This window comes from Thalia democratica, chromosome 5 (assembly GCF_965202585.1).
Source record: "Thalia democratica chromosome 5, ktThaDemo2.hap1.1, whole genome shotgun sequence".
NCBI lineage: Eukaryota > Metazoa > Chordata > Thaliacea > Salpida > Salpidae > Thalia > Thalia democratica.
Genome location: NC_139169.1, coordinates 10009168 through 10019753, shown reverse-complemented (window position 1 = coordinate 10019753; position 10586 = coordinate 10009168). Strand labels below are relative to the sequence as shown.

At 24.8% G+C, this 10586-nt stretch overlaps 1 protein-coding gene across 1 annotated transcript; it reads left to right on the top strand.

Annotated features, from left to right (window-relative positions):
- Window positions 1-2995: 2995 nt before the first annotated feature.
- LOC145836241 (uncharacterized) lies at window positions 2996-10459 on the top strand. Its single transcript, XM_082944061.1, has 5 exons — window positions 2996-3169; window positions 5201-5368; window positions 7313-7419; window positions 7618-7730; window positions 10332-10459. The coding sequence occupies exons 1-5, from the start codon at window positions 2996-2998 to the stop codon at window positions 10457-10459; spliced, it is 690 nt and encodes a 229-aa protein (XP_082800187.1).
- The last annotated feature ends 127 nt before the right edge of the window (window positions 10460-10586 follow it).

Genomic DNA, 10586 nt, shown 5'->3' with positions numbered 1-10586 from the left:
TATTTTAAACAGGCAAGACAGTAAATGCATAAGTAGTATACATTTATACTTATTTATATATAACATACTACCAAAAGTTCAACCAGTCTCTGTAGTCACATATATGTATCAACATATTCAATATACTGTAGTTTAGTTTCTAAACTCACTTATTATGTTTGTATTAGGTAGCAACAGTTATATTGAATGTTCATTTTTCGATCGATACAAACAACACCTTCTTGGTTCACTTTTTATTTCTTTGACATTTTGTTTTTTCAACGAGTTATTGATCAAATCCTTAACTCAGCAAGTATTTGCTTTTATTTTACTTTAAAAAAATCTATAAAACTTGGTTATAAGAAAAGTATTCTTTGTTTTGGTTTCAGTTCAGTTGAAACGTGTTAGAGTTAATGTTAAAATGTTTTGTATTCATGTGTATAGTTTTATTTGTTTTCATAAAAGTATTTTTAAGTAATAGTGTATTCATGTGTATAGTGATAGCTATGTCAAAAAAGATTTCTTTTTAATTTGAGTAAAATCATTATATAGTGTTTTAATATGGTATATGCATGGTTATGCAAACTTTTATTTTTTTGTCTGTTTATCTTTTGTTATTGTTTGTTGATTTTTTATTGAAAACAGAATTTCATAATTTTTTTAACATGTTTAAGATTTTGATTCTAAGCTAACTGTTTTTCATATAAAATATAATCAGCTTTTTAAATTTTATGAAAAGGTGTAAAATAAGTTTAAAAGCTTCTAAAGCTCTAGTTTATTTTTCATCCATGAAAAACTATATTATAAATTTTTATTTTTCAGCTTTTATAAATATTTTTAAAACTATAAAATGAATTAAAAAGCAAACAAAAGTTTTTCTGCACACTTTTTAAAACCCACCAACATTTACTCAAACTAATTCACAAACTTTATCAAAACCTTAGAACCAATGATTACATGCTACACTTTTTATCAAACACTATCAACTATAAGTTTAGCTAAGTAGCTATTACAAGAAACAAGATAACGGTTGATTAATACAGAGTACTAAACATTCTAACCGCTTGAAGTCGCAGTTTAAAAAGTTGTGCCTTTTACTTTCGTGTATTGAAGGCGATCAGGTGTATTTGTTACGTCATAATGACAGTAGTAAGACGAACGTGCTAAGTCGTTCAGTTTCTTTTAAAGTATAAACACTTGGTTTTTTATATTTAAGATCAGAATAGTTACTTTGGTTGAATGAAGTAATTGTATTTAAATTAGTGCTTTTTATAGTGTGACTAAAAACTTTTTTTTATATGTGTAGAAGTGTGTTAGGTCGTTTAGTTTCTCAAAAAATTTATTTTAGGATAAGTTGAAAAGAATGTATTTTTAGTCTAAAAGTGTTTTGAAAAATATAACTGAACGATATTTTAGTGGAACAATATTACATAGTTGCATGTTATGTTTAATTGTTATTTTTGCAACTTTCTTTAGAGTTTCAATTCACTTATTTTCAATTAAAGTTTAGATTGTTCATCAAAAACAAGCAGTATTTTTTGAAGTAATAAGTTCTAAATATTCTTATGAAAAAAACATGTTTTTTTTTTGTTTTAATTTTTAGTTTTACATTTCCGAAACTACTAAAAAAAGTTATGATTTGCAGAAATAAAGTTTTTTGTAGGTTTTTAACGCACTTGTTAGCCGATAGTTTTTTTCTTATCAAAGGAACGTAAGAAAAATTTCTTTAAAAGTTAAAAAAGCTGAAAGCGTTTTTAAACTTTATTTTTAATTTTTATGCAAATCAATAAAGTTTAGATAAGGTTGTTTAAAATATAAAAATATAAAACTTAATTTCTAAATACTGATTTTTTTAACTGTTTTTATAAAATGTAAAGTTTATTCATTTTTATTTCGTTGTTTAAATTATAAAATACATGACTAATAAGGTTTACTACACATTAAAAAAATTACATTCAATTTTCGATCACTATATATAACATAATAACAAACTTTATTCAAAAATAGTGGTCAAACAAACAATTGTATGAGCTATTGCATACATTACGTATTAAGAAATGTTTATAGTTAAAAGTTTTTAAAAAAAATTAAAACAAATCAAAAAAAAACAAGCTTATTGAAAGATTAAACGTTTTATCAAAGCACTAAAAACTTGTATGTTATTTGTAACTTGTTTTTTTACACATTTTGCGGTTTCAAGTGTTTCGTTTAACATACTTTACAGAATTTTTCACATTTTTCGGAGTATAACAGTATTTGAAGTTATTTTAAATAAGTAGTTTGCTTTTGTGTAACAGTAATGGTTTTATGTTTGTTAAAATAAAGTATTTTTACAAACAATTGAAAATTGTCAACAATTTTTCATACTATGCAATATTTTAAATTGATAAACATGTAGTTTAGATTAAGTTATAATTACTTGTTTTTTTATTAAGCTATAAAGTTTGTAAGTTTTTAAACGAAAACTGTTTATTTTTTGCTATATTAAACTTTAATCAAGTAGTTAAAAATAGAGCTTAAGGTGTTTTATAAAAAAATCCAAAATTGTTAGTAAATTCAAAAACACCTAAACGAATTTGTCAAATTTATTTATAAGTACTCTTAAGTAAAAAACTTTAAATACATGTTTTCGGCTGTTAAATAAAAATGCATTAAAAGGGAGAAATGACACTAAAACGAAAAAACTCTAAATATATATTTGTTCATATTGTCATCAGAACTGTTTTGATCACAGATTTAAGCTTCAAAATCTATGATTAAAAAATAATGAAAACATAAATAAACATGTATATGAATGTTATCAACAGTTATAGCTGAAAAATACAGCGACAACAAACAAAAATTTAATAAATGTTTAATTAAATCAAAAAAAAAAAAAAAACTAAACCAGAAATAAAGCTAAAAATAAAACTGGAGCGGCAATAAGCAAAATAAAACAAAAACAAGCAAAAGCGTCTGTGGCGTCAAAAAATTAAAAAAACGAGAGAACAAAATTCCGAGAGATATTTGTGACGTCATGCCTCACCGAAACTTCAATGACGTCACAACGAAAAAGTCCCCGCTGAAGCAGCGAGCAATGAGGAGGTTCTCGGAGGTTTCTTTGGCGGGAAAGTGGTTTCAAAATTCCCCCAACTTGAAACAAATTCACGGTTCAGTAACTCCGAGTCCGACCATAAAACATCGCGTCATTGTAAATTATTAAATAAAATTGATAACAATTAAGCAAAAGTAACTAAATATATGTCAGATGCATATTTTGCTTTTTTAATCATAATATATTTGAAGTTTCATAGTACATATGTTATTGTTTTTAATTAGTTAAAGTACTTTTTGTGAGATCATTGAATAATATTCATTCGATTGATTATCACTCTATACATGACAATAAATGCAGTAAAGTTAAGGTAGAGCAAACATGTTATTGTATTTGCTACTAATAACCACTGACGGTAGTTGTATAATTTGCAAACTAGTTTTATTTGATTTGAGTCAATACTTATTAATAGTTACTAGTTTCAATAGTTATTGTTAAAATGCCTTTCTATTAAATGATTACTTTAATAACTTAGTTTACATAAAAACTTAATATCTAAAATAAGTTGTAAAATGTATTTTTAAGCGATTGTTGCATATAACGATTTAAATGAACTCAACTTTTAGTGTATGAATCTTTCTTTTCTATTCAAAGATTTAAACTATTAATAGTTAAACTCTGAAGGAGTAAAAACGACTAAAAATAGTTAGATTCATTGTTTGAGAGAAATATTTTTCCTGCAAATTAAACACAATGAGAACTTATATTCAAAAAACAAAAGAATAAAAAGCAAATTTCATTACCTTTAGTTTTTTACAAAAGCAAGTTATATGAACGTGTAGGTTTCAAATAAATAAGTTTCGCGCCAAAAATTGTAACTACTTCCTTTCATGATCACGATTTTTGCATATATTCTCAATCAAACGCTGAAAAGCATCAAACTGCATTTCAAAACTGATACATTCATTCTTTTGACTTTACGTTGCTAGTTTATGTGGAAGCACGTTTTGAATTGAATTTGAGGAAATGTCTGTTAGGTTGTGTATGCCAGTTGAAAAAGTATGTTAAAGTTTGAATATGTGTTTTACAAGTTTTACTTTATATTTAAATTATAATCTCGTTTAGATTTGAAGTAGTTTGTTTAAAAAGTAAAATTAGTTTTTATTTCATTTGTTTGATACAGTGATGATCTGATTTAGTTTCTTATCATTTAAAAATTTAAAAAAAAATTTTATTAGAACTTAGTAAGTAAACTTTTGTAATAATATTAGTTTGTAAGATGTACATTAAGCTCATTGTTATAAAGTTTCCTTACAAGTTTGAATTTTTTTCTTTGTTCACTTATTTTAAAATGCAGTTAAAAAATTTAATCCAAGTTATTTTCTTTAAACTTTTAGTTTAATAAAACTTTTATTAGATTTGCAATTTAACGATGTACTTTTGTTACAAGTATCTTATATTAGGGAATTTCAACTGTAATCACAGCTGAAAATTTTTCATTAGCCTCATACATTCTTTGTTATGATAATACTAAGCACCTCTGTAAGTAATTTTATTAAGCAAAGTACTGTTTGTTTTTTGTTATATATAATCATCTTAATATTAGTTGTAATACATATTAAGTATTAATAGAATTTTTTTTTCACAACTAACTACACAACAAAGCAAAAAATTGTTATTTACATAGCACAAAACTTGAGTTGTAAATGTATAAATATTTAGCACTAAGCTGTAAGAAATTTACTATAATCAAATCTAAATATATCTGCTAAAATATGTTTAGCTTGCTAAAACTTATTGTGTTAAATATAATAATCTATAAGGTTCAAAGCCTAAAGCTTCACTGTAATTTTTGTTTAGCACACTGTTTACAAAGCTAGTTACTAGTACAAACTCTACAAAATGTTTCCTTAGCTTTGTTTTGTTATTTCAAAATTAAAAACTTTCAACTGTTTTCCAAGTTTGTCTTAAGTAAAACTTTGCTAAAACAGTTTAATAACAGAGTGTAGACTTTTTATTTGTGAAAACTTATTACTAAACTTACCACTTTTGTTTTGTTGTAAATATAGCTTATAGAAACTTATGCTATTTATTAATACTTATATTTAATTTTTACCATTATATACAACGCTGTTTTTTTTTATATTTCAAAACAGTACTTAAACAAAATATTATTTTACCAAACAGGTAAGCGACAAGTCGAAGCTGATAGTGACGTCACAACAGCAGCAGCGCAGCAGGAGCCAGACTTGCTTCAACAAAATAAAGAGGGACTGTGACGTAACGAGGAGTCAGAGGAGCTGTGACGTAACGATCACGTCATCGGGCGGCAGGAATCGCTCCACCGAACTGAAAGTTTGTTCGTTGGTTTTAATTGATTTTTTATTTATTTCCCTTCATGAATAAAGTTTTTTATTTCTTTGGTTTTTAATATTTTTTTGTTTTTTATCAGTTTTTACTTAAAAAACCGCTACTGTACCATTAATGTAAAGTTTTTTTGAAATCTTTTAAAACTAATTAAAATTACTATTGATTTAATTAAATTAGTTACTTAAAAACTGATCACTTTACTAATGAACTTAAAGTATTTTTGATATTAATTTAAAACAATTGTTTATATATTTTTGTTCATTTTGAATTGTCTCATTAAAATTAATTACACAAACTTGCTAAGTTTCAATTACTGGTGTAAGCAAGTGTTTCAGTATTTTAAACATTTTTTTGTATGCTTCTTCTAGTTCATAACTGTGGTTTCTTGGTTATATTCATATGTTTCTAATAATATACAAAACATTTCAGTACTGTATACTAAATTTAAGTAATAGTTTCATCAATTTGTTTTTACATATAGTTTGACTTAGAAATATTTAAGTTACATTGTTATTGCTTTGGTTTATGCATTAAAAAGTAATTTCAAAGTTTAAAAAAATATTAAATTATCAAAGTTTTATACATAAGTTGTGCAATTTTCTTTTCTTTTTTTATTTAACACAATTTTAAATATGTTTAATGAATTTCAATTAAGTATTAAGTTTAGTTTGTATGCTTTTATAACCAACTATGGCAAATATAGTATAAAGTATAAAAACGATGCACTAATTTGCAATTCTATTGAAAGTCTCTACATTGCTTACTAAAATTTTTATTAAGCTTATTCTACTAACAATCTTAAAATTTTAATTGTTGATTTATATCATTACAAATCACTTCAATTAAGATAATAAAACTTTGCTCAAAATAGATTTAGACAAACGATTTGATAGGCATTTAATTTTATTGTAAAACTACAGTTTCACAATAGTAACAATACCAAATACTAACAGTTACAAAAACTTATTAAATTTATTACAATAAACTAAGTTGTAACCGATGATCACTGGAATTGTTACCACTGTGAAACTGTAGTTTTACAACAAACTTTAACCACTAGTAAATCGTTTAGGTGATGATTTAAAGTTTTTTTGATATTAAACAGCTTTTTTATACAATGCTTATACCTTTTAGTCTTTTATTTAAGATAAAGAAAATGCTTTAATATAATTATAGCATCTAAGTTTCAGTTATTAAATGTGTTTTTATCAATAAACTTAATAGTTTATTTTTTAAATATAGATTTAAACTAAAATAATGAACTTTTTACTTAGATAACAATTAACAATTTTTTTTTACTTAACCTACTGAATTAACTTTACTTTTTGTTTAAAATGTGCTTAATTATGTTTTTATTAATGAATCATTATAATTATAATTCCTTCTATCAGAAAAATAATTTATAAAGTCCAAAGTTCAGTAAAAATAATATTACGTAATACAACAATGATTAATGTTTTCATCGAAAATTCTTCGCAAAGTTTAAAACACTTTATTTCTAATTGGCCGTAAAAACTTGTGTATCAACTGACATGAAAATAATGCAAATATTTTATTAAGTTAATTGAAACCAACGCATCATTTTTAAGTAATGATTAATTTAGTTTTTACACTATTTCAGTTTTTTTTTTCCAACATGTACAATGTTTTTTCAGCTGGTTCTAGTAAGTTAAGGTAAATATATGAAATAAGCTCTTTAAACTTTCAAACCAACTTACCGCTTATGATGCATAAAATTTTATAAACTTTAGTTTTTTTATTTTTAAATCAACTAAACAAATCTTAAACTTTAAAAAAAATATTGTTTTATGTTTTTTAGACTATTTAAACAGTTAACATATTAAAATGCAATGAGTATTGCAAATAAAGTAGTTTTATTTTTAATATTTATTTTTTCTAACGTCTATCTAAACAACTATGACGCCACAGAACTTCCGACTGTTTCGCTCACTCCGAAGCGGAAAACTTCGCAGCAGCCGCAAAAGCTATCCTTGTGACGTCATAAAAGCCAGTGATTACGTCACTGGGTCGTCCAGGTTTGAGTTTGTTGTAAAGTTTTATGTTTTTTTTTACAAAGCGAGTAAAACAAGACATTTTTTTTCACAAAAAGTGTTGATATGTAGATTTATACACTTTTACATAGATGCATATATATAAACTATACATATCAGCTTATATAATTTTCAGTATTTATATAGAGTTTATATGTGTAAATTTATTTATCAAATTTTCAGGATACCCCTCTTGTTCAGATCTGCATCGATGTTCGCCCTGGAGAAAGCCAGGCAGGAGGACCTGGTTCCTGACAAAGTGGAGAACTTGGTTGATCGGTGCATCCATTTGTTCGGTTAGTCAGACATTTGGTTCATTTTTTAACTTAATTGTTTACGTGTTTTTTTTTGTTGCTTTGTTGTTTTACTGAAGATTAATGCACTTCGTTAGGTGACTTAATTGGTAAATTTTAAATGATAGTTTTCATAGTTATTTCGTTTTAGAACTGTTTATGTCGCTAAATGTTATGAACTTGGTAGGTATTAGCACTTGTTTGATTCGTAGATTATTTTTAGTCAACACACTTATAATTAAGAAAAAACTTTTTTAGCATAAGAACTTGAAAGTTTATTTGCTTGTTCGATTAGCCACAACTTTATTTTACATTTACGATTTGGTACTTGATAATTTGAAACAAATCAAGATAGTTTTTGTAACGGTATGTTTTTTATTACAATTGAAGTCTTAGCTGTAAAGTCAACTGTAAATTAGGCACGTTTATTTATAAACGGAAAAGAGAACAGTTAACCTTTAAATAAATGATTCGTTGGCTAACAAAAACATAGCGAACATTTAGAATCACTTTTCTTGCAGATTGTAATATTTTTATTGCATTTTTCTTAATTTTTGCAGCAAAAAGTATTTCTGACAAAACTATTAAGTCAATTAGTTTTCTGATTTGTTTTTCAGACTTAAGCTTTGTTAAATCAGTATCAATTTTTAATGTAAACTAGCAAACTAAAAAAGATTAATCCCCAACTGTTTGTGCTTGAGTTATTAACAATAACGTTTTGAATTTGCATGCTGTCTGTCATACATAGCCAATAGGTGGTCGAACGAACATTTAAGCCTTTGTCGTGCAAATACTTCTATTTTTGGTATTTTGTATAAAAATAACTTAAACTATTTAGATCTAACTTTAAGTTAGTTTTTTATTCAAATGTGTTTTGTCACAATTACCTTAGTTATTTGTTTTGTTTGTACAACAACAATTTTTGTAAGAACTCTTTTTTTTCAGTTTTATTAGTTTTAACTATTTTGATACTATTGTTATTCTTTCAAAAGCAGATATAGTATTTGACAATGTACATAATAACGCCAAAAAAAAAGTTTTAACTTAACTTTAACTTTTAAATAAAGTAAAAAAAAAAAAAACTTATTTTAAAAACACACTTTCACACTTTGCCACGAAATCCGCCAGCAAAATTTATTTCTTTTTATCTATAATAAAAATCATACTTTTATTTTTTATTAAAAAACCTAACAAATTGTTACGTGATTAGTAATAGTTTAAAAAATAAAACTTTCTAGTTTTAATTAAAGCTTTTTTAGTAGTAAATTTATGTTTTCAGAACTATTTTGTAACATTTTGAAACTTATTTTTTTCTTTAATGTTCAATACAGTATATTTTATTTAAGTGCCACTAAATTTATATAGGTAAAGTAATTTGTGCGTAAGTATATTTTAACAGGTTTTTATTACGTAACTTGTTGACTTAAACTATTAAATTATTTTTTTGACTTAAAGTAAACCGTGCTTTAATATTTTTGTTTTTCTAAAATTAAGTTACAATATCAAAAATTAGGAAAGCACAGATTTATTTGAATAATGATTTCGAATATTTTCATTTAAACATATGGTTTATGTATTTTTAGTTAGGTAATATATCACTACGTTTTTGAAGATAGGTTACTAGTATCATTATAAAAAACTAAGTCTTATCAACCATATAAGGTTTAAATAACCTATTTTAGAAATATTTATAAAATAAAAACAATGAAAAACACTTTTACTCTTTTATTATGTTTTTAAATTAAAGGTGCATTTCAATTTAAAACAAGCTTAAGTTTCAAGTTCTGCTTGAAAAAGACTTTTTTATCTTATTTATATACACGATTTATAATATACGAATGTCAGTAAATTTTTTGATAAGTGTAATAAGTCTCAAACCTCAAATAACTTCTTTATTTTTTACTGCCTGGTATATGTATTACAAAATCAAAACTTTGAAATCCCTTCTTAACTCGACGTCTTTAAATAATTAATTTAAAATCAGTTCTGTCAGGCATATGGTATGTATACATATATATATATGTACACATTTACACAACTAAACATTTTACTTGGACTGACCTTGCATTTATTCCTTGAAGGTTTTATTTGTTACATAAAGTAAAAGGCTAAAATAATAAACTAAGTTTTTTATGTGAAAGTATAAAAATAAGACTGTTAAGATTAAAATGGTTAAATATTTTATTTAAAACTTAATCCTAGAAAAGTTTGTCTTAACTTGTTTTTTATTGTTTTTATTCTGTTTTACTTAAGTTACACCGACCAATATTTTAAAAAGTTTCGATTATTTCTTTATTAAAGGTTAACATAAAAAAAAATAACCAGAACTTTTTGTAATTTTTTTTAAATTACTCAAAAATATTAAACCTTCCTAGAAAGAATGGTCATGTCTAAACTTTAAAAAACATCTAAATTCACGCTGAGAATAAAGTTTTCATTTTTCGTTAACACCTGTTACGTATTTTGATGTTATTACAATGACTTTGTTGCTGAAATTTATTTTTAAATTTAACTTTTGTAAATTGTTTCAACTGATAATGGAACTTGTAACGACAAATAGTTTTAGAAATTTTTCAACACATTTCAACTGTTTTTATATTCCAGACGCTGACAATGCAGCTTGTGTCGATGAAGGGTTTCCGAGAAAATTTTTCGTAGCACACCATTGGTTCACCACGTCTGAGAATCTCATGAACATCTTCGTTGAAAAATATCCTTCTGTTACGTCATAATATGAATAATTAGTTATAAAAATATATATTAACTAAGTAGTTGTTTAATGTAGTGTAACATATCAAATCAGGTATAGTTTAAAAAGGCATTGTAATAACTAAAAAAATACTATTAAGTGAGATAGAG

Bases quoted from the DNA above. Each gene is read 5' to 3' on its own strand.
- LOC145836241 (XM_082944061.1), top strand. From the start codon at position 2,996: ATGCCTCACCGAAACTTCAATGACGTCACAACGAAAAAGTCCCCGCTG. The intron at 5,369-7,312 runs GTTTGTTCGTTG...ATGACGCCACAG, and splicing joins ATCGCTCCACCGAACTGAAA to AACTTCCGACTGTTTCGCTC. The intron at 7,420-7,617 runs GTTTGAGTTTGT...TCAAATTTTCAG, and splicing joins TACGTCACTGGGTCGTCCAG to GATACCCCTCTTGTTCAGAT.